Source organism: Ovis aries, chromosome 24 (genome assembly GCF_016772045.2).
Source record: "Ovis aries strain OAR_USU_Benz2616 breed Rambouillet chromosome 24, ARS-UI_Ramb_v3.0, whole genome shotgun sequence".
In the NCBI taxonomy this organism is placed as follows: Eukaryota; Metazoa; Chordata; class Mammalia; order Artiodactyla; family Bovidae; genus Ovis; species Ovis aries.
This window is the reverse complement of record NC_056077.1, coordinates 20,539,794-20,563,868: the sequence shown is the minus strand read 5'-3', so window position 1 is coordinate 20,563,868 and position 24,075 is coordinate 20,539,794. Positions and strand designations below refer to the sequence as shown.

At 47.0% G+C, this 24,075-nt stretch overlaps 2 protein-coding genes across 4 annotated transcripts in view; one reads left to right on the top strand and one right to left on the bottom strand.

Annotated features, from left to right (window-relative positions):
* CDR2 (cerebellar degeneration related protein 2) overlaps positions 1 to 6,176 on the top strand; it is a 28,292-nt gene extending 22,116 nt beyond the window's left edge. Inside the window, exons 3-5 of the mRNA XM_027961452.3 lie at positions 2,606 to 2,754; positions 3,012 to 3,176; positions 4,244 to 6,176. Of these exons, the coding sequence (XP_027817253.1) occupies positions 2,606 to 2,754; positions 3,012 to 3,176; positions 4,244 to 5,108 (1,179 nt within the window). The 3' untranslated portion in view covers positions 5,109 to 6,176. The remainder of the gene's footprint in view (positions 1 to 2,605; positions 2,755 to 3,011; positions 3,177 to 4,243) is intronic.
* Positions 6,177 to 13,413: 7,237 nt separating this feature from the next.
* Positions 13,414 to 24,075, bottom strand: part of POLR3E (RNA polymerase III subunit E) — a 31,396-nt gene continuing 20,734 nt past the window's right edge. For 2 of the 3 annotated variants that reach the window (XM_004020834.5, XM_027961186.2), the window contains 8 exons: positions 23,830 to 23,911; positions 22,527 to 22,586; positions 22,263 to 22,420; positions 21,725 to 21,786; positions 20,646 to 21,148; positions 18,315 to 18,392; positions 15,605 to 15,730; positions 13,414 to 14,479 (listed from right to left, as the gene is read on the bottom strand). In XM_004020834.5, the coding sequence (XP_004020883.3) occupies positions 14,423 to 14,479; positions 15,605 to 15,730; positions 18,315 to 18,392; positions 20,646 to 21,148; positions 21,725 to 21,786; positions 22,263 to 22,420; positions 22,527 to 22,586; positions 23,830 to 23,911 (1,126 nt within the window). In that variant the 3' untranslated portion in view covers positions 13,414 to 14,422. Of the gene's footprint in view, positions 14,480 to 15,604; positions 16,833 to 18,314; positions 18,393 to 20,645; positions 21,149 to 21,724; positions 21,787 to 22,262; positions 22,421 to 22,526; positions 22,587 to 23,829; positions 23,912 to 24,075 lie in introns of those variants that run through there. The other variant, XM_042240650.2, reaches the window with a different exon arrangement.

Here is a 24,075-nt window from a genome sequence, read left to right as displayed (position 1 = left end):
TACAGGACTACTGGACAAAAACCATAGATTGACTATACAGATCTTTGTTGGCAAAGTGATGTCTCTGCTTTTTAATATGCTATCTAGGTTTGTCATAGTTTCCTTTCTCAGTCATGTCCAACTCTTTGTGACCTCATGGACTATAACCTGCCAGGCTCCTCTTTCCATGGAATTTTCTTGGCAAGGATACTGGAGTGGGTTGCTATTTCCTTCTGCAGGGGATCTTCCCAACCCAGGGATCAAACCCAAGTCTCCCACATCTCATGCATTGCAGGCAAACTTTTTATTGCTGAGCCACATGGGAAGCTCTACTTGAGACCTTATAATTGATATAAATAGCCTGCAGAATGTCTGCAGCTGTTAAACACATTTCTATATTCTTTTTTCCACTCCAGTGTTCTGAAGAGATTGAACACATTCCCGTCAGTGACAGGAACCCACCAGGACATTGCCAGCCAGAGGGAAGGATTAAGGGCACACCTCTAGGAGAGGCTGGTGGGGATTGAGGGAGTGGAGTAAACAGGCTTTCACAGGTGCTATGCCTTGTGCTCATTCCCTCACTTAACACTTTCAGTCCTACAAAGTGAAAGTCGCTCAGCTGTGTCGATTCTTTGAGACTCCATGGACTATACAGTCTATGGAATTCTCTAGGCCAGAATACTGGAGTGGGTAGCCTTTCCCTTCTTCAGGGGATCTTCCCAACCCAGGGATCAACCAGGGTCTCCGGCATTGCAGGTGGATTCTTTACCAGCTGAGCTATGAGGGAAGCCCCTTCAGTCCTACAAGGTAGATACTAACTGATCCACAATTCATTTTAAATTCTGAACCCAAAAAGCTCTATAAAAACAAGGGCTTTTTTGGCCCAAGTGCAGCAAATTCATTTGACAGCAAACCTTCACCTGAACTTGCATGAGGCTTTCTGTAATCTTGACTCATACTCTCTGATGAGAGTATTAAATCTTGATTACAGGGTTTTGCCCAGCCCTCACTGAGGATGGTATAAAGTGTGTGTTGTCTTCCTAAAATTCAAAGAATTTTCTCAAGCATTCTCAGCCAAGAGTTTCAGGGGTATGAAAAGGTATGAGAATGAAGTGTTTTCTCAACACATTGCTACTGAACTGTGTAACTAGATTTGAAATAAGACCTCATATACTTTTTTCAGCTCTGCCACACTGCCATCTAAAGAGCCCGTTGAAAGTCATGTAGCCTGTTCTTTGAAAGAAGTCCATTAGCTTTGCAAATACTTAACAGATGTGTCTGAAGATGCTCGAAGTTGTGTCTTTGGTCTGTTACCATTTGGCCATTGGTAATGCTTCAGACTTACCTTTTGCCTCTTTCTGGTTGTGCCCCCAGAGAAATATTATGACTGTTTCATATGGAATAGATACAGTGTTTCATGGTCTTCAAGTGGAGTCGAGTGGCAGGGGGGAGTCGGGGAGATGCGGGGGTAGGGAATCAAGGTAACGTGACAGTGAGGCTTTAAAATTGTGATTATTCCCCTTTATCCTCAGCCAATTGGAAAGCACCCTTAGCAAAATAAATAATCTGGCAGATTTCTCACAAATAAGGAGGATTATGGTGACAACATTCTCACAGAATTAAAAATATTGTTGAATAATATTAAGTTAAAGTATCTTTTTCTGGTTAAGTCAATATTTTTTTCCCTATTCTTTGTCCAGAATATCTCACCTAGAAGAAAGAAATCAAATATTTTTCCAGCAAAAATCATCTAAAATCCTCCCTCTTAGGCTTCCCTTATTTCTGTAAAATATATTTTTGCTTAAACTTTGATGATGTGTTCCAAGCGTTTTCTCTTGTGGGATTATCATATCTTGCCTAGATTTTCCTGTCAAATATTAATTTTATGTGTGTTTTGTGCTTTATAAAAGTAGACCAGCCTAAACTGTATTGGTGAGCTTTAGGGGAACTAAACATATAAAGGACGGCCTGTACTCAGCTCCTTTTAAGAAAAGTAGTTTAACTGAGATTTGAAGTTCTTCATTTCGTAAAATAAACTTGTGGTATTGTGGTATAATGAAAACTATATATTCGACCTTTGTCCCCATGTCCTGAATCCCTCGGAATTTCCTGAATGATAGAATGAGACTGCTCACCAGAGGAGCCGACCACATGATTAGAGGGTTAGAACTTTCAGCCCCGTTGCCAGCCTCTGCAGAGGGGTCAGGGACTGGAATCAAGTTTGTTCACCAGTGGCCCATGATTTAATTAATCATGCCTGTGCCATGAAGCTTCAGTAAAACTCTAAAAGGAGACCAAGAGGTTTCCAGGGAGGGTGGTGCATCTGAGAATAAAACTGTAAGTAAATCCCTTTCCCAAGCTCTGTGTGTTGTTTTAGCAGATTATTGAATGTGAGAGGAGGTCATGGGAATTCCCTAATTTATAGTTGTTTGGTTGAAAGGACGGGTGGTCCCTAGGACTTACCTCTGGTACCTGAATTGGGGGCAGTTTTGTGGAACTGAGCCCTTATCACTCCAGGTGGTGTCAGAATTGAAGTGAATTGCAGGATGCATTCTGTATTATACCTGGAATACTGCAGGTATCCCACATGTTTAATGTGTAACCTGGTCACAATTATCTCTTCCAGTATCTGACCAAGCAGGTGGAGCTTCTGCGGCAGATGAATGAACAGCATGCAAAGGTTTATGAGCAATTAGACGTCACAGCGAGGGAACTGGAAGAAACAAATCAAAAGCTCGTTGCTGACAGCAAGGCCTCACAGCAAAAGATTCTGAGGTAAATTCTTTAGAATCTGTTGAAGAAGCCCTAGGGGAAGTCATTTAGTATAAACTAGAATAGAACATGGCTGTAGTGGGTTCAGGTCAGTGTGGGGTAAGCTTTAATTTAATTCTCTATGGAGAATAGAGATTAAATAGAAGTCTTTTCCAATTACAAAAGCCCAGTTTGAGTGGTTGCCAACTAAGCTCTCCTCACTGCTTATGCCTTTAATTTAATATGACAAGCTGCAATTGGCTTCTGTCTGTTCCTCACAGTCTGACTGAAACGATTGAATGCCTGCAAATGAACATTGATCACCTCCAGAGCCAAGTGGAGGAGCTGAAATCATCCAGCCAAAGGAGAAGGAGCCAGGGGAGGCATGACCAGGAGAAATCGGCCCCCAGCTTCTCGTCTTTGAAAGAGCTGTATGACCTCCGCCAGTAAGAGCCCACCTTCCATTTGCAAGCAGGAGAACATCTCGTGTCATTGGCACATTCTGGATCCCAGTAGATTAAAAGTACCCTTTTAGGAAATGCCGCTTGGCTATTAGACCACCAGTGGTTTGAACAAAACCACTTAAACATACATGTGATAGTTTTTGTTGTTGTTGTTGTTGTTTAGTCCAATTGAAATTTCAGTAAAACAAAATCCAGGCAAACAGAAGGCTTTTTTTTTTTTTTTTTTTTTCCTGAAGAAAAGCCTTTTACAATTTAGACTTTGGAGATTGAATCTTCATTTAAGAACTATTTCTTGAACACCTGTGGTAAGGCAGGTGCTATGCCAGATGTGAGGAGTGGTGAGCAAAACAGACACAGTTTCTGCCCTCATGGAGCTTTCAGTCTCAGGAAGAGGCAGGTAGCAAATAAGTACAGTTACAAGTTGCCCAGGACTCTGACCAGGAGAGAGACCAGCTCGTGCATTTGGTGGGCCTCAACTTGACTGTTCAGATCGCCATCAGGCCTAATCAGAATCTCTAGGTATGAGTGAAAGGCTATTCAGGTGATTCTGATGTCTGTCTGTTCTTGGTTTAAAATCACCGCAGCAATGGTTCTCAGTCTTAGCTGCATATTATGAATCATAGGAAGAGCTTTAAAAAATACACACCCTCTAGTTCATGTGGCAGACCAGCTAGGTCAGCATCTGTGGGGGTGGGACCCAGGCGTCAGTATGTTTTAGGACTGCCCAGGTGATTCTAATCTGCAGCCAAGATTGAGCACCACTGGCTGTTCTGATCTCCTTGAACAGTCTCAGTCATACTACTGGTCTTTGGGAATGGATGTTCTATAGCATTTTTAATGTTTTAAAAAAAAATTAATTACACAAGATGTGTGTTCCTCCATGTGTTGTCAGCCTCACACATTCGTTTTAGCCGCTGCTCTAGGGTGGAATAGGCAAAAAATCAGTCATATCACAGCTCCTCAAAAATATGTAGTTGGAAAAAAATCATCAGCCTCCCTCTTTGCCTTCTCAGTCGGCCTGTGTAAGAGTCTTTCAATATTTCCCCCAGGCACTTCGTGTACGATCATGTGTTTGCCGAGAAGATCACTTCCTTACCAAGTCAGCAAAGCCCCGATGAGGAAGAAAATGAGCATTTGAAGAAAACAGTGACAATGCTGCAGGCCCAGCTGAGCCTGGAGCGGCAGAAGCGGGTGACCATGGAGGAGGAATACGGGCTGGTGCTGAAGGAAAACAGCGAGCTGGAGCAGCAGCTGGGGGCCACGGACGCCTACCGGGCCCGCGCGCTGGAGCTGGAGGCAGAGGTGGCCGAGATGCGGCAGATGCTGCAGGCGGAGCACCCTTTTGTGGATGGGGTGGAGAAGCTGGTGCCGGACTCTCTGTTTGTCCCTTTCAAAGAGCCCGGCCAGAGCCTGCTGGACGAGATGCTCCTGACCGTGCCCGAAGCGCACAGGAAGCCCCTCAAGCGCAGCAGCAGCGAGACGGTGCTGAGCAGCCTGGCGGGCAGCGACATCGTGAGGGGCCACGAGGAGACCTGCATCCGCCGGGCCCAGGCGGTGAAGCAGAGGGGCATCTCCCTTCTGCACGAGGTGGACACACAGTACAGCGCCCTGAAGGCGAAGTACGAGGAGCTGCTGAAGAAGTGCCAGCAGGAGGAGGACAGCCTGTCCCACAAGGCTGTGCAGACCTCCCGGGCTCCGGCCAAGGACCTGGCTGCCCTGCGCGCCCAGCCCAAGCCCAGCACCCTCAGCTGGGACCCAGCCTCTGTCACCCCAGAGCCCATCAGCTCCCCCACCACCTCGACGCCACCAGAATACAAAGCGCTTTTTAAGGAGATCTTTAGTTGCATCAAGAAAACGAAACAGGAAATAGATGAACAGAGAACCAAATACCGATCTCTTTCCTCTCATTCCTAAGTGAACCACCAGCTCCACGGCTAACTGGCCTGTTTCCTGTTACCTCTCTCTACCACTTACACAAGTGTGTGTCGACCCCAAAGCCTGATGTTGCTCCTGATGTTGGCCTCATTGCTTTGCTTATGTATTAGCAAATGCATGGAGTGAGGAAGGAAGGTGGTTCCTGGTGGCAGTTGTATAATCCAGTTCGTTTAAGCTCCTCTGGAAATCCCATGACAGACTGGCCTCTGGCTAGCACGATGATTAGGTTGCAGTTCCTTGAAAAGCCCCAGAACCAGTGGAGGGAAGATCTGTGCCCCTAGAGAAGTAGGCCTGGAGTAACTGTAGTATATAGTATATATAATCTAGTGTATATTATATAGGGGAAATGGCAGAGCTGAAACGAAGCTAATGCAATTCCTGCTGCCTTCTTGCTTAACTTCTCAAAACTATGTAGAAGTCAGACGGCTGCCACATGAAAAGGTCTTTCACAAACACTTGGATACTGTGAATTCGTGAAGAATGTTCAGGAGAAAGCAGGGGTCCCATCCAAAGCAAATGGCATTACAAATACTCCAAGCCTTTGAGTTCATTACATCTGCTACCAGTGGCACTGTGACTGACGGGTAATCCTAATACATCTCAGTCCAGCTGAATACCAAATGGAAAGGGCAGGCTCTGGCTGGCCCAGTTAGCTTGTTAGCAGAGCCCTGGAGGGCCTTCTCCCCGCATTCAAACGTTTGTACTCAGAAGCTGTAGTGGCTAGGATAGGCAAATCATTCTTTTCTTAAATTCACACTAAAGGGGCAAGATAGAACTTTCACCCCCACTGTGTTGTCTGAGCTGGCTAGCCCACTGGTCTCAAGCTGCTCCTACTCACTTCCTACCATTCCTGTACACGTTTGTGACTTGCTGCAGAATGCCTATCTGCCACTTTGTATTAAACAGTGTTGATGTCCTGACTGTGGAAATACACTTGTCCTCTCACTTGCATACTTTTAATTTAAAACTATTTAAGAAAACTGAGGTTCCATTTATTGTATATATTTTTCTAAAAACCAAATAAAATTACCTATGAAAATGAACAAATGGATCAATTGCTTGTTATTTCAATCTTGCCATTTCACTGTTATTACCAACTGCTTACTTTTCTTCTTCCAACAGAATCTATCTGGGAAGAATTGATAGTGATTTTTTTTCCATTTCCATTCTTCCCGTTCTTTGGGATTGTGTAGTAGCACAAATTCTGCTCATATTGATGTTCATTAAAATTACTGTATGATTTAAAAATGTGTATGCTTTATGATTTTCACTATTTTAGAATTGTCAGACTTGGTTCTAAATTAATAGCATTTGGCTAGTTGACTCTTAAAACATTTGATAATTCAGTTATAGGAAAGACAGTTTAGAATGTTCACATTAAAATGAGCATTGAATCTAATTTTGCATAATGGCAAAGCTGGATTTTCTTCAAACAGTATAAGGAGTTTATAAAGTGAGTTGTCTCATCTTCCCTGACCCTCTGACCTCCCAATCCTTGTCCTGTCCAGTTACCAGTTTATTGGTATGTCATTCCAAACTATTCTGTACATGAATGTGCTTATATCACCCCATAGTTTAAAGTGAGTGTATCTTGCATTTTTACTGAACCATGCATCTTTAAAGCGTGTATTTTTTTTAATTTATTGAAGCGTAGTTGATTTACAATGTTGTGTTAGCTTCTCATGTATAGCAAAGTGATTCAGTTATACACATACATATTTTTATATTCTTTTCCATTATGGTTTATTACAGGATATTAAACATGGTTCCCTGTGCTATACAGTAGGACCTGCTCTCTCTGCACTCTGTAGATAATAGCTTACATCTGCTACCAAACTCCTAATCAAGCCCTCCCTCCCCCACCCCCGCCTCCTTGGCGACCACAAGTCTGTTCTCTGCGTCTGTGGATCTTTTCGTAGGAAAGTTCATTTGGGTCATATTTTAGATTTAGATTATGGTGATATCATGTCTTTCTCTTTGTGACTTAGTTCATTTAGCATGGTCTGGATTCATCCAGGTTGCTGCAAATAGCATTATTTCATTCATTTTATCAGTTCAGTCCCTCAGTCGTGTCCGACTCTTTGCAACCCCATGAATCGCAGCACGCCAGGCCTCCCTGTCCATCACCAACTCCCGGAGTTCGCTCAGACTCACATCCATTGAGTCCGTGATGCCATCCAGCCATCTCATCCTTGGTCGTCCCCTTCTCCTGCCCCCAATCCCTCCCAGCATCAGAGTCTTTTCCAATGAGTCAACTCTTCGCGTGAGGTGGCCAGAGTACTGGAGCTTCACCTTTAGCATCATTCCTTCCAAAGAAATCCCAGGGTTGATCTTCAGAATGGACTGTTTGGATCTCCTTGCAGTCCAAGGGACTCTCAAGAGTCTTCTCCAACACCACAGTTCAAAGGCATCAATTCTTCGGCGCTTAGCCTTCTTCACTGTCCAACTCACATCCATACATGACCACAGGAAAAACCATAGCCTTGACTAGACGGACTTTAGTCGGCAAAGTAATGTCTCTGGTTTTGAATATACTATCTAGGTTGGTCATAACTTTTCTTCCCAGGAGTAAGCGTCTGTTAATTTCATGGCTGCAGTCACCATCTGCAGTGATTTTGAAGCCCCCCCAAAATAAAGTCTGTCACTGTTTCCACTGTTTCCCCATCTATTTCCCATGAAGTGATGGGACTGGATGCCATGATCTTCATTTTCTGAATGTTGAGCTTTAAGCCAACTTTTTCACTCTCCTCTTTCACTTTCATCAAGAGGCTTTTTAGCTCCTCTTCACTTTCTGCCATAACAGTGGTGTCATCTGCATATCTGAGGTTATTGATATTTCTCCCAGCAATCTTGATTCCAGCTTGTGCTTCTTCCAACCCAGCGTTTCTCATGATGTACTCTACATATAAGTTAAATAAGCAGGGTGACAATATACAGCCTTGACGTCATTGGAGAAGACTCTGATGCTGGGAGGGATTGGGGGCAGGAGGAGAAGGGGATGACCGAGGATGAGATGGCTGGATGGCATCACGGACTCGATGGACGTGAGTCTGAGTGAACTCCAGGAGATGGTGATGGACAGGGAGGCCTGGCGTGCTGCGATTCATGGGGTTGCAAAGAGTCGAACATGACTGAGTGACTGAACTGAACTGAACTGAGCTGAGTGCAATTGTGCGGTAGTTTAAGCATTCTTTAGCATTGCCTTTCTTTGGAATTGGAATGAAAACTGACCTTTTCCAGTCCTGTGGCCACTGCTGAGGTTTCCAAATTTGCTGGCATGTTGAGTGCAGCACTTTCACAGCATCATCTTTCAGGATTTGAAACAGCTCAACTGGAATTCCATCACCTCCACTAGCTTTGTTCGTAGTGATGCTTTCTAAGGCCCACTTGACTTCACATTCCAAGATGTCTGGGTCTAGAATAGTGATCACATCATCATGATTATCTGGGTCATGAAGATCTTTTTTGTACAGTTCTTCCGTGTATTCTTGCCAACTCTTCTTAATATCTTCTGCATCTGTTAGGTCCAGACCATTTCTGTCCTTTATTGAGTCCATCTTTGCATGAAATGTTCCCTTGGTATCTCTAATTGTCTTGAAGAGATCTCTAGTCTTTCCCATTCTGTTGTTTTCCTCTATTTCTTTGCATTGATCGCTGAAGAAGGCTTTCTTATCTCTTCTTGCTATTCTTTGGAACTCTGCATTCAGATGCTTATGTCTTTCCTTTTCTCCTTTGCTTTTTGCCTCTCATGGCTGACTAGTATTCTTTTGTTTATATATATGCACCACACCTTCTTTACCCACTCATCTGTTGATAGGCATTTATGTGTTGGCTATCATGAATAGTGTTGCAGTGAACCTAGGGGTACACAGATCTTTACAAGTTAGCGTCTTCTCCAGATACATGCCCAGGAGTGCGATTGCTGGATCATATGGCAGCTCTTTTTAGTTTTTGGTGGAACCTCCATAGTGACCGCACCAATTTACATTCCCACCAACAATATAGGAAGGTTCCCTTTTCTCCACACCCTCTCTAGCATTTATTTGTAGGCTTTTTAATGATGGCCATTCTGACCCGTGTGAGGTGATAGCTTATTGTAGTTCTGATTTGCATTTCTCTAATAATTACCATGTTGAGCCTCTTTTCATGTGCTTGTTGCCATACCAATAAACTTTATGACCCTTTTGCCAAACTAATAGAGGAGAAATGGTATTTTCCTTATTGTTTAGTTTTGCATTTATTAATAAGGTTGAATAGCTTATAATCTGTTCAAAGCCATTTTTGCATTGCCTTTTGCCTATTAAAGAGCTCTAGTATTTAGGAAATTCACTTTTGCAATTAGATATTACATGCTATTTATCTTTTTACCTTGTTACTGGAATTTTGCGAAATAAGATTTTCATGTAGTTACATTAATCTTTAAACACTTAATTTCCTTTTGTGCTTGACAGTTTGAACTATCTGAACTTCAAGTTTTCTGGGTTTTTTATTGTGGTAAAAATACACATAATTAATATCTGAACCACTTGTAAGTGTACAGTTCAAACGTGTTAAATACATTCACATTGCTGTGCAACCATCAACCGCCATTCCGCCCCATAATCTTAACTCTTTAAAACTGAAACTCAGACTTCCCCGGTGGTCCAGGGGTTAAGAATCCATCTGCCACTGCAGGTGATATGGGTTCAATCCATGTCCAGGGAGATCCCACATGCCTCGGGCAGCTAAGCCAGTGTCACAGCTACTGAAACCTGCGCCCTCGAGCCCACATGCCACAACTGCTGGGCCCGTGTGCCTAGAGCCCGTGTTCCACAACAGGAGAAGCCACCACAATAGGGAGCCCGTGTACCACAGCTAGAGAGTGCCCCTGCTTGCTGTAACTAGGGAAAGCCCATGTGCAGCAATAAAGACCCAGCACAGCCATTGAAAAAAAGAACAAGAGTGAAACTCTACCCATTATACAGTAACTCTGGGAGGCAGGATCAAAATGGTGCTGTAGGACCCTGGGCTCACCTCCCCCAACAAACTCACAACTACAACTACATGGGCTTCCCTGGTGACTGAGTGGTAAAGAATCAGCTTACCAATGCAGGAGACACAGTTTCGATCCCTGATCCAGGAAGATCCCATGTGCCAAGGAGCAACTAAGCCTGTGTGCCAACTGCTGAGCCCAAGTGCCTTACTGAAGCCCAGGCACCCTAAAATCTGTGCTGCATGACAAGAGAGGCCTGTGCACCACAACTAGAGAGAAGCCCCGGCAACAACAAAGACCCAGCATAGCCATAAATAAATATAAATAAAACTCTTTAAAACAACAAGCCTGCAACTCCATATAGTTCTGAGAATGATCTGAAGACTAGCAGTGTGGCTCTCCCAGAACCAGGCAGTAAAAAAGAACCATATAGTCTTATGAGAAGAGAAAAGTGATACGGTCTGAACCTGCAACCCCAGTGGGTGACCCAGAAGAGGGGGTGTCACAGGGCAAGCCAGGGGTCCACCCTGGGCAGTAAAGGGTTCAAGCCACATATTAGACACCCCAGCCCTGGGGCCCAACACCAAGATAAGCCCCATTAGGGGATTTGAAAATGGTTGCGTCTTACTAGAGGGCTGTAAGTAACCAGTACTCTGCTCCTGAATGGCACAGACTTGCTTGCTTCCAGTACAGTGTGGAGGCTGCAGATTGAAGACCACCTGGGGCTCTGGCCTGCCTGCTGGGACCACCATAAGAGACCCCTGTCCTGCACCACTCCAGCACTTGATGCTTTGAATAAATGTCTGTTCCAGTTCCTTGCCCATTTTTGAACTGGGTTATTTTGAGTTTTAGTTCTCTATACAATCTGGATATTAATCCCACATTAGATGATAAGATAAGTATTTTCTCCTGTGGGATGTCTTTTTACTCTGTTGAGTGTCTTATGATGCATGAAATGTTTAAATTTTCACCAAGTCCAATTTGTCTATTTCCCCGTTACCTGTGCCTTCCCTGATGTACCAAGAAATGATTGCCAAGTCCAATGTAGTAATACCATATGCATAGACACAGTTGTGTCCAACTCTTTGTGACCCTTTGGACTATAAGCTACCAGGCTCCTCTGTCCATGGAATTTTTCAGGCAAGAATAGTGCAATGGGTTGCCATTTCCTTCTCCAAGTAACACTAGTTCTAAAAGTTGGGTTTTTTTTTTAGGTCTTGCTCCATTTTTTCTGGTGCTACTTTAGGGTCCAAATTTGTTGTTTAGCATAAGACTATCTTGTTTTCCCAGCTCCATTTATTGAAGACTGTCCTTTTCTATTTGACAATATATGAGTGTTTATTTCAGGGCTCTGTTCCATTGGTCTATTTGTCTTTAAAATCACTGTATCTTTGGTAGTTAAGTTTTGAAATCAATTTTGAGTCCTCCAAGTGTTTTGTTTTCAGGATTGTTTTGACTGTTTGGTTGGTGTCCTTTGAGATTCCTTATTAATTTTAGGATGGGTTTTTCTATTTCTGCAAAAAACATCATTGGGATTTTGATAGTAATTGCATTGAATCTGTAGATCACTTTGGGTAATATTGACTCTTCCAATCCCTGAACAAAAGATGTGTTTCCATTTGTCTTAATTTCATCTGGCAATGTTTTATGGTTTTCATTATAAAAACCTTCCACTTCCTTGGTCAATCACTACGATTTTTTTTTTTTTGATGCCTTAGTAAATGGAATTGTTTTTATTTCCTTTTTATTGTTAGTATGTAGAAATGCAACTGATTTTTGTGACTTTGTATTCTGCTACTTTGCTTAACTCATCCAAACTTTGTGAAATGTTTCATTTTCTACATATAAGATCATATCATCTGCAAACATATTACTTCCTTTCCAGTTTTTTTCTTGCCTGATTGCTCTAGCTAGTACTTCCAACACTATGCTAAACAGAAGTAATTATGGTAGGCATCCTTACCTTGTTCCTGATCTCAGAGGAAATGCCCTGCCATCACCCTTGCATAGACATGAAAAGCTGAAAGTCACTGTCGTGTCCAACTCTTTGTGATATAGTCCATGGAATTCTCCAGGCCAGAATACTGGAGTGGGTAGCCTTTCCCTTCTCCAGGGGATCTTCCCAACCCAGGGATCGAACCCAGGTCTCCTGCACTGCGGGGCATTCTTTACCAGCTGAGCCACAAGGGAAGCCCAAGAATACTGGAGTGAGTAGCCTATCTCTTCTCCAAGGGATCTTCCCAACCCAGGAATCAAACCAGAGTCTCCTGCGTTGCAGGCAGATCCTTTACCAACTGGGCCATTAAGGAAGCCCTCGCACAGGCACGGCTGACTTAATTCTTTACATGGTACTACTACTTATCCTTTTTATTACTATGCTGTCTTTGTCAGACTGTAAGATCAATGCTTTGATAAGCATCTGGGGGACCATCACACGCTGTTACATCATAAAGGTTTTATATAATTCAACTGTGATAATCCCTGGCCCTTTTCTTCTCTAGTAATTGCTCTGTTGCAATTTCTTTCCAACCACTTTTAGTAATTTATGTTTTAGTTATAAATCATCTAATTCCTCTAAACTTTTCCCATCTCATTGTCTATACAAGCTTGTGCCATTTTCCTTCATTGATAGCTATTGGTATATTTTAATTTACATTTTTACCTCGTTAATTTTTAAGTATTTCCTTCTCTGTTCTTATTTCCCTAGCTATTTGAATTCGGTGTTTAACTCACTTCTCTTTATTGGTGTTTAAGGCTCTGACTCCTCCAAGCCCCACCAGTTCCAGTCTGCTCAGTCTCTGCTGTGACACAAGGGGCCTCCCCTTGAGTAGAGCTATATGATAGCTGGACACACTCCAGAAACACTTGAGAAGGTTTTTACTCTTCGGCCTCATGTATGTTGACAATTAGAACCAAGAACATAATATACAATCAACCTGTTAAACTTTCATTACCAAGTATTGTATCTCTTTTTTCTGGGGGGTGTGGGGGAGAAGTACATACACAGACACCATCATCTAAATCTTCACAGAGTAGTGGCTCTACTGCCCAACAGACCACAGCAAAAGTCTTATTTTAGTGAAATTCCCTGTCTCGCCTCATCTAGCTTAATTCTTTAATTTTTCACAGTCCTCCAAGGGCTGACTGTCCAGCAGTCACGATGGGCTAGCCACATGTGGCAACTGAGCACTAAAACTGTAGCTACTCCAAACTGCGAGTGTGGTAAGATGAGAAGTGAAAGTCGCTCAGCCGTGTCCGACTCTTTGCGACCCCATGGACTACACAGTGTATAAGATACCAGATACTAAAAACTTGGTACCAAAAAACTTTAATATTTTTATTACATGTTGATATTTTAGCTATATTAGGCTACGTAAAATACATAAAAATTTAACAAGTTTCTTTGTACTATCTTTAATATGTGTACTAGAAAATTTTACAATTACATATGCGACTGTACAGTTCCACCCGGCAGTGCTGCTGGCTGCCATCCCCCTGATGTACATACAAGGCTCTGAGAGCAGACAGCACTGCCTTCTTGCAACCATTTGAAGACAGCAGCACCATGATGCCAGGTTAGTGTTAGCATTTATTTTAAAAATACACAAAATATAAATTTTTTACATCAAAGTGTGATGACCTCACTTATACATTGTTCCATACTTACCTCGTTTCATTTGCATCCATATGCAAACACTGAGAATAAATGTATTTGATTCTGATTTTTTGCTATGGTTCATGTAAACAGTTGAGACTGTGACTTTTAAAGTAGGTTGTTTTAAAAGGTAAAATGGCCACAGGAAACCAACAGTGAAACGATTGGTTTGGTTTGTTTAATGAAGTTGGCAGAAGTCTTAGCAGATAGGTAACTGAAGACTTAATATTGGCTTCCAGGCATTTTAAATATTAAAAACCTCGAGGTTTTCTTCATCTTGTAAACATAATTCAGATCTTGTTGGCATTAGGTTTGAAAGTAAAATATTAGACCATGATTTTCATCATCCTGCCGGTGACAGTGTACACTCTCTTTATTATGAGAATGAAACCAAATAACAAGCAAAATACATCACGAATTTCAAACTGTACTGCAAAGAAGGTCCCAGCTGGTCTCTTCTGGGAGCCATCTACCTTAAGGTGACCCTGCCACTGGCTGAGTATGATCCCCTCTGTCCACTGGACAGTGCGAGGCCCCAGGCCGAGAGATGGTCAGTTCCTCTTGCTCCGAGTCTTCCGAAGCAACCGAAACTCTACTTCCACCTCTGCTGGCTCTGCCGTCCGTCCTTGGGCTTGGATTCACTGGGTTAGTGATTTGCAACTGTTGTCAAGACTGTACTGTCCCTTTAAGGTACCACATGCCACCATAGCTTACACAGCAGTCCTATGAATAAAGAAACATGTTGAGAGCAGACATTAGCAGGAAAAGGAGCACATTCTGTGCAGAATATCAAAACTTGATTTACGATTCATGGAGAGAACACAAACAGGAGATCAAGACCTGCCTGACACCATGATCGTCACTGCCCAGTCTCCTCCATGCGTGGGTCTTGACCCCTTCTTTCCCCAGGGGTGTCTTAAGAGTGAGGGACTATAAACGAATGTGCTTTATAAACACAAGATACAGAAGATAATATGAATAAGCTAACCAGAAAAAAGGTGCTTCACAAATTGCATCAGCATCTATGGACCTGGAATATAAGAATACTAGAATATAGGGAATCTGTCATCAGTTTTCAGTAAAACTAATGCTAAATGATAAAACTAAATGCTTCTGCGAGTATGGTATTTGTGCCACACAGTCAACTCATAAAGACATTATGAAAAAAGTGTTAAGTCACTCAGTTGTGTCTGACTCTTCACAACCCCAGGGACGGTAGCCCACAAGGCTCCTCTGTCCGTGGAATTCTCCAGGCAGGAGCACTGCAGCGGGCAGCCATTCCCTGCTCCAGGGGATCTTCCTGACACAGGGATCACCCAGGTCTCCCGCACTGCACGCACATCCTTTACCATCTGAGCCACAGGGAAGCCAAGGCCTAACAGGGATTAAGTATTTTTACTTCTTTTTAAATTTGATTTTAAAATTGTTCTACTAAAGCAAGGAGCACAAGACTTAGTATGGGGTTACAGCGTAAAAAAAAAGTGGTACACGATTCAAAGGAGGAGTCAGGGTACAGATTCCAGTCTAGGCCCTGTCACTGTAAAGGATGATGACCCGCTAGACTATTAATGGAGTTTACATCTTACTCAATTTAGTCCTTTTGCATAAACCCACCAAACCAATGCCAATTATCTGTTGCTGAAGACCCAGCAGGCTGGGGAAGGGTGCAGAGGAAGCCTGATTAATAAGCGCAGCCACAGGAAGGGTACCAGACGAGATCCGTTTCCACAGTCAGTCTCCGCCTAAGACAGGGAGGAGCCAGCTGTGGGCGTCGTGGTTCTTAGTAGGCTCAAGGTCAGAATAGAAGCTCAGAACCTCTGCATATTATTATACCAAAAATGGATGTACCTTTAGCACTTTATCCACCTCCTGTTTACTCAGATCTTCTCCACACTCTTGAGTCAGCCGAGCCTGGATCATGTTCCGGCGCACCCGGTAATTTTTGGAAAAAATTTCAAGCAAAACCTGTCGATGCTTTGGTAGCAAAAACATGTTATTACGGGAATTATCTAAAACAGAAACATTAATAAATAAGAAATCTAAAGCTAGGGACCCAACTCCACATTGTAGTCTGCGATCAAAGTCCTTGCTTAGGACTTCTGTTAAAAACAAACACGTGTGGCCAGTTTGTCATCTCCCGAGATAAGCCTTAATAAAATGAAGAAATAAAGATATGTGCACACAGAACAAAAATGCCAGTGAAGCCATTAGCAGAGGAGTAGTTTTTAGACATACTTTGTGTGACAGAAAAACAGGATAACTGAGCAGGCAGGGAAGCCACACCTTAACTGCGTGGACAGGATGAGGAGTGAGTGGCTTAAAGTCCTGATGCATAAATAAGACAGGATGCCATGAAAAGCATTATGTCCCAAAGAAAAATAGGAAGGAGAGAAGACTGTCAAAATCCCCCCATCGGAACAAAAGGTGTTAAATGAGAGAGAAAAGATTTGATCCACTATGTATAACATGTGACCTAAGAATTCCAAAAGGATAGAGAAAACACAGGTAAAGAGATTTCGGAACTTCGTAAGGATGACTCAACCATCCAGCACAGTAATAACCCACAAAAGGGCACTTCTGGAGACGCACTGATGCGCTATATGCAGAGTAAGAATAAAACCTTACTATGGCTTAAGGGAAGGATGTGGATCAAACAAAAGACCGAGAAAGAGAGGACCAAGGAACTCGACGACAACTCTGAAAGCCTGAATACGATGGAACAGTATTCAGGAGGAAAATGCTTTGCCCTCCAAAACCCTGCTGCTGCTGCTGCTGCTGCTGCTGCTAAGTTGCTTCAGTCATGTCCAACTCTGTGTGACCCCATAGATGGCAGCCCATCAGGCTCCACCATCCCTAGGATTCTCCAGGCAAGAACACTGGAGCGGGTTGCCATTTCCTTTTCCAATGCATGAAAGTAAAAAGTGAAAGGGAAGGCGCTCAGTCGTGTCCAACTCTTAGCAACCCCATGGACTGCAGCCTACCAGGCTCCTCCATCCATGGGATTTTCCAGGCAAGAGTACTGGAGTGGGATGCCATTGCCTTCTCCGTCCAAACCCTAGTCCCAGACAAATAATACCTGAGGACAAAAGAAAGCCATTTTAAGACATGAGAATGCACACAACCCCTCTGGTCCCCTTAGAAGCTAAGATTAAGCAACAAGGAAGACACAAGATTGCAAGCCAGCAAGAGACATGGAGCAGGTCCCACTTGGAGAGGGGTCTGGGACACAAGAACAGTACTCCTGATGGTGTCTATGTGTTCAGAAAACCATGCAAGTGAAAACAAGAAAAGCAGTATTCAAAAAAATGGATATGGTAAAATACTGATATATGTCTCCACAATGAACACATTTCTCGTCTAGCATTGATATGTGATGTAACTAAAAAAATACATCCCACACATCCATTCTCCCAACATAGCTGAAAACGAAATCCTCAACCAGTGCAACCAGAAGCCCACTGAAAATAACAAGGTGAGACATCAAATAGGAGCAGCACAATCTGTGTATATCTGTGTGTGTATATATATAAAATGACACCTTGTAATTAAAAAGCCATCGCCTCTGAGGAGTGGGAATCAGGTCAGGCAAAGCAGGAGACCAGCTTCCCATACAGCTTTCAGTCTTATTTGTTTTGAAGAATACGCACTTACTACCTTTTTTTCCTTTTAATTACTGGAGTAGTTCAAGAGTAGGAAACCCAGATGCCACCCACTCTGGCCAAAAGCACAGAGATCTGTTCCAGATGGCTCTCCATCACAGAAGGCCCTGCCCCTCTGGTGTTCTCAGCCTGCCTGTCAGTCTCCTTCTAAGAGGCAAAAGGGGACACAGATCTTAGTGGGGGCTTTTGCTCACTCCCTCTCCCAGTTCCTAAGGACAACACCTGGAAAAGGACAGATCTACTGGAGTCTAGCAATTAAATCTTAATCTTTGAAATTCAGGCAAGCTCATGATTTAAGGAAAACTTCTGGACCTCAGATCCTGCTGGTTGAATTAATATTCTGTTCATTCCTGTCCAGGTGTGACTAGAGGCAAAAGGACTGATTTCTCTGACTTCTGATCTGATACCTGAGATTGATAAGAAATCCTTTTGATTCCTGCCACCATCAGTCATCTGAGAAATGTGGTCCATCACCGGTTCACAAGCCTGGCTGGGCAGTAGAATCATCTAGAAGGCTTTGTAGAAACTTAAATATCTAGGACCCTACCGCATTCCTATAGAACTAAACTGAATCTCTGGGCAGTAGAATCATCTAGAAGGCTTTGTAGAAACTTAAATACCTAGGACCCTACCCCATTCCTACAGAACGAAACAGAATCTGTGTACTTTTTAAAAGGTGTTTCTGATGCAGCCAGTCCTGACATTTGGGAACCACTGCTTTTGGCTCACACCACTGGCACATCCAGTATGTTTTGAAATATATGGAGAGACAGAATATTTAAAACCGGGAGCGGCTGGAAAATTTGAAATGGATATGACTATACTTTGGGTCTCCCCAAAGGTCCCCCCCTGCAGAACACCGCCCTCCCCCTTCTGGGGAGACTGGAAGGTCACCTCACCTGGTCACTAATGTCTCCAGATTCCCAGAGGGCGAACACCTTCTGCTCATCCGGGGAAGCAGCCGTCTGTGGGGGAAACTGACCGAGGCCCAGGCGTGAGTTGGCCATTTGGCTCTAACACATGAATCCACCCGCCTTGGTCCTGTCGGCCTGCACCCGCCCAGCTCTGGGAACGGAGTTCCAGTCCTAGCCTCTGCCTCTCGCTAGCTGTGGGCGGCTGCAAACCTACTGCGGCTTCTCCCTCCTCCTGAGCCACACGCGGAGACCGCTTCCATGAGACACAGACAAACCCAGCCCAAGCCAGACGTGCTCGGGAAGGCGGGGAGGCGGCGTCTGTGTTTCCCATCAGCCTGCCGCTAGCTCTCCCTTCTGCTTTAACATCCTGTGTCCTCCCACCCTCAACCAACCCTCAGATGTGTCTAAGCACTCCCACCCCCCTAAATCCTTAGGAATATCATGGGATCCCTTTCACTCCCTCCTCCTCCAAAGCCATGTCAACATGGGTTAGAGGCCCTGATCCACCCTGAGCAGCCCATGCCACGTGGCTCAGCAGAGTCTGAAGACGGACCACGGAGAGGGCAGCCCAGGCTCCTGGTGCCCGGAGAAGGGGACGGTGGAAAGGGCACCTGGCAGAGTGGATTCTGGTCTTGGTACCACAACCCAAGTAACAGTAACAATTCCTACCACGTAAAGTCCCAGGTGGGCTTTAAATCTCATTTGCTACCAGAGAGGGAGCCGCTCTCCAAGAGGGAGGTCCCATGCAGCGAGGTTTACTCAGTGTTCACGGCCACGCCACTAATAAGCAGCAGCGCTAGGAGCTAAGTCTTGGCGCATATACTTGCTCTCCCTGAGCCTCAGCTCCTTTGTGTTAAAACAAAAAAAATGAGGCTGGATAGGTCTGAGGAATCTTCTGCCTTGGACGTGACTAAGATACAGAGGAGAGTTAGCAAGGGAGCTGGAAGAGAAGGCCAGGGTCTCCTGAGTCGAGAGGCCGACCCTACTGAGAAGTGTAGGACGAGCGGGTCCTGGGGGTGGCCACTCATGCCCCTTGTCGTCTATCCCCTCCAACAGCCCGAGATGGCCTGGCTAACATCAGGCAGGTGCCCCTGCCCTGCCTGGCTCCGTCAGAGAAAGGTGAGTCTGCAGGTAACTGAACCTATCACTGGGTGGACAATGGAGGGTCCAAATAGGGCAGGGTGCCCAAGCCCGCTACCTTCTATAGAGACCTCACCGAGGGCCCCGTGCCACGAGCGCCAGATCCCCTGGGAAGCGCCAGCCAGCCTGGGACCCAGGGCCTCTTGCCCTAGTTTCTGCTCCTCACATACACAGGGACGGGCCTTTGCCTCAGGTCACCCGAGGCTGCACATGCTTCTGATCTTACGCTGAGGACAGCAGTGCTCCCTTGTTAAGAGGCATACACAGCCCACTTCACCCGACTCGCTGACAGGTCTGGGAGGAGAATGAAGAGAGCACCCAGCCGGGCACCCTTGTACCCTCAGCTCAGGGAAGTGGTCTCCAAAGATTCCTCTGCTCCTGTATTTCCACCCCTCTAGGACCCCTTCCAATGACGGGACAAGACAAGGAGCCCGGGGTGGGGGTGGCCCACCCTGCACCTGCAGGCCTGCACCAGAAATGCTCACTGAAAAGCCACAGAGCTGGCCAGCCAGCTCTAGGACAGGGAGGCCCGCCGGGACCCAGGTGCAGCTGAGGGCTCTGGTGAGAGGTCAGCTCCTCTCAGCTGCAGCAGAAAGGATTTAAGACTTGCAGCCACTGTACTGAGGTTCAATGTCCGGCTCTATCACTTCCTGGGCAAGTGCGTTTTATTTCTTTGAAACTCAGTTTCTTCATCTGCGGTTACAAGATCAAATGGCACTAGAAGTGAAATCATCGTAAAAAATGGCAAAGCTGGCAGGAATGGGTGGGGTGCTGGCACAGGAAGGGGCTAGACCCGGGGATGGGGAGCTGGCATGGCCAAAGCCCTCCTGTGTGCCAGGCAACAGGTGATGGCCTATAGGCACCCACTCAGCCTTCAACAAAGCCTGTGACACAAAACTAACATTTGCCCACTTCAGATGAGGGTGCAGGGCTGGGAGGCTGACCAGCCCAATACCGTACACAGCAACCACGTGGGATCCTACATTTACACTGAGGCCAACGGTCTCCCAAGTGCCCCTGCCCCAGGCACCCTACCAACAGCTGTTTCCCCAAAGCCAGCAGAGCTCAGGCCAGTCTGGTTGCCAGCCTCTCTCCCATAGCCACTTCCTCCTGGACAGGCCTGCGTGCCCAGGAGCCCTCCACGGGGCCTCGTCTGCCGCCGGGGGTGCTACTTACAGGCACCAGTATCTGCTTGCAGCCGGCGGCCAGCACCGTGTCCTGCAGCATGCGGTCCGAGATGCCGCTGAACAGCATGTGGCCGGGGGGCAGGCTGGCCAAGTGCAGGTTGAAGAGGCGCTTGAGTTCGCTCAGGGTGAGCACAAACTGTTTCTGAAAGGTGGCCTGCACAAAGGCCCTGAGTTCCCGGGCTACGAGGGTGCCAGCAGAGCCGGAGGGTGGGTGCCCATTGAAGCTGTCCCCGCCTGCCGCCCGCACGGCAGGCAGCCCGTTGGCCAGCCCACCGTGGAGGCCGCCACCGGGCGAGGTGTCCATGGGCTCCTCTTCGTCCTCCCCCTCCTCACTCATGGGCTCCTCCTTGATCCGCACGCCGGGCAGGACCGCGGACGCCTGCAGCTGCTCCTTCCTCTGCTGCAGCTCCCGCTCCAGCAGCGCGTGGTTCTGCTGGGCCTGTCTTTTGGCGACTTGGACTCTCTGGTCCCCAGAGACCAGCCCCACAGGCCCTGGGAGAAGACACAGGGCTGCTCAGGACAGTAGGGACGGTGCAGGGAAGGACCTGGGGAGAAGGCCCATGGCCCCTCTGCCCCATGGACACTCCCTTCTATCCTGATGGGGACACTCTGCTGAGCACAGGAAGGGGACAGGAAAAATGCAAACCAGCTGGTGCAGAAGCAAGTGGCCCAGTCTGGCCTTTCACCACCACCCTACCCAGAAGGAATTTGGCTACCCCAGCCATGAGGGAAAAAACAGAACCGGAAAAATCAGATTTCCACATTCAGAGACCCAGTAAGTTACGGCTGAGTCCCTGCCAGCAGCCACCCTGCCAACCCGAGGGTGAGAAATCTCCAGGCCTGGAACCCAGACACCGCCCTGGAGTCCAGAAGCCTCAGTCCCTGAGGCAAGGCTTTGCCACTAGACAAGCCTTCAGCTGAGATCTGTGGGCAAGGGGAAGAGGCACAGAAGGGCAGCCACCAATAAGCCCCACACCCCCTCTAGGCAGAGCCCCGACAAGCCCTAGAAAAGCAGCCCTTAGCAGCCAGTATTAGGGTGAGGGCCCGCCCAGCCAATGCCCTCCACACCTGATTGTCCATCCGGCTTCTTTGGCATGGCTTCCTTCACAAGATTATAAACTTTTTCTAATCTGAAAAGAAGAAAAAACCCTCGTAACTAAATCATGTCCCCAGTCGTCTGCCTCCCAAGAGAAACGTCCCCACAAGACACCACACGTATAGAGCTGTGGTGGTCCCTGCTTGCAGCTTGGAGCCGAATGGTGGGGGTGGGCAGTGGCAGCCCACCTTCCTTTCCTCAGCCAGCCTCCCGCCAGCCTGCCTTGGGCCACATAAGCCTGGGACGTTGCTCCTGAGTGCTTTCCCCTTCCTCCCCGACCCCTCAGAATAGAGGCCGGTCAGGTTGGATTAGCAGAATGGGCAGTGGCAGCCCTCTGCCAGGGGGGTTCTGGGATCACGCAGCGAAGTCCACCTGAGTGAAGGAGGGGTGTGCACAGCTCCAACTGGCATTCATCATCCCAGCTGCAGCCAGGCTGTGCTCCCCGCTGGCAGCAGGTGGCTGGGGACGACGTGATAGCCCTTTCCCCTCGCCTGCCCGACAGGCTCTTACTTGGCCTGGATGCCTATCCACAGCATGTTCTGCCGCTGCACCACGTCTGGATGCTTCTTGATGAACTCCCCGTCATAAGGCAGAATGAACTCCCAACCCTTGTTGATCCTCACTACGGCCATGTGCTCCAGAAAGTCCTTCACGTCTTCCGTGCAGAGCTGCGGGGATGGAGCCAGGTGAGGCACGCCCAGCCCAAAAGCCCCACTCAGCCCCCGTCCCTGCAGTAGCAGGGCCAGACCTCAGGTCAAGCAGGACATCACTTACCTTAGTCACCGCTGCCACCTCTTTCCTTACCACCCAGCGGCTCTGTGTGAACTTCCACATCTGAGAGAGAAAAAGAGGTGTGTCTCCAGGACTCCTACGACTGTCCCCCGAGCCCCTGCTGTTGTCCTGGGAGCCTGGGATGAGGGCGCAGAGCAGAGGCTCCTAGCCAGGCAGGGGTGTCAGGCAGACTGGGTCTGGACTCTGGCTGTGGGCAGTCACTTCCACTCTGAGCCTCTGTCTCCTCCTTTGTGAAGAAGCTCCAGGGCCACCACCTCCAGGAGGGCAGCTGGACCCACTCCACGCCACAGAAGCTTCCTGGGGTGGGGATGCCTTGCCCATATGTCACCAACAACACCTCAGATCCAACAAGACCCTCTCCCAGACAACCCACGTGAACAGTGTCTGCATGAACAGAGAAGAGCTGACAGGCAGCTAAGGGTGAGCAGCGCACGTGTGCCATGAGTGAGCGTGGGAATCGACGCCACCACACCCTGATCCCCGAGATGAAAATAAACCACAGGCATCTAGATGCTCAGTACCCCAAGGAGCTGGGACACCTCGGTGAGAAAAGAGAAAATGGAGACACTCTCCTAAACGGATTAGGGCTGCCTGGTGTAATCAGACCTGTGCATGAGCTCACCAAGGTCACCACAGACAGCTCCAAGGCGACACTGCTGCAAACTCAAAGTCCGCTGCCAAGGTCAACGGAGGCAGCGCAGGCTGCGGGAGCTCAGAGGCCAAGCCCTGAGGAGGGATGCCTTGGCTGGGACTTCAGCTCTGGATAAATGCGGGGGTGGGGTGGGGAGCAGGACAGGGTGATGGGGTGAGGGATGAGCCAGCTCAGGAGTTGCTAAAGCCCAGAGCCACAGTGCAGGGAACAGCATGCCAGGGACTGGTGAATGGGGAGTGTCAGGTGCGTTCAAAGTGGCTGCTGTTTGGGGGTTAGTGATACCAGACTGTCCAATTATTTATGACAAGGTAGAAATCTAGCGTGAGTCTGATTGCTTTTTGTAAAAACAGACAGTGAGTCAGCATTTTAAAAATACCACTCTGGTCAAATGGCTTCCAGGTCAGAATCTACCTATGGCTTCCAGGCTAAGAACTCAAAGGTTATGAAACTGAAGACTCCAGGGTCTGAGAGGAGGGAGGAGCAAGGCAGAGTCCAGAGCCCTCTACTCCCCACTGCCCCACTGGGCCCCACGCTCCTGCCCTTTGCCCACTGCCCGGGCGAAGGTCTGGGACTCTGTGCAGCCCCCATCCACCCCCCATGCTCCGCCAGGAGGCCAGAGAGCTGGGCACTTACCACAAAGTCTCGGCCCCTGCAGAGCACCTCAGCCGGCACGCCGCTGTGAGGGCTGGAGGAATCCTTGGGGTACAGGATGTCACTGCCAAGGGGACGGGGCGGCTGGTCAGGCCCTGTCCTCAGCCCTCCTGCCTCCCACTCCCTCAAGCTCCAAGCAGAAGCCCAGGCCTCTTTCCCACATGGGCCCCAAGGGCTCGCATCACCCGCCGTTCTCCCCGGGAGCCTGGCTCCCTGAACCCGTGTGGA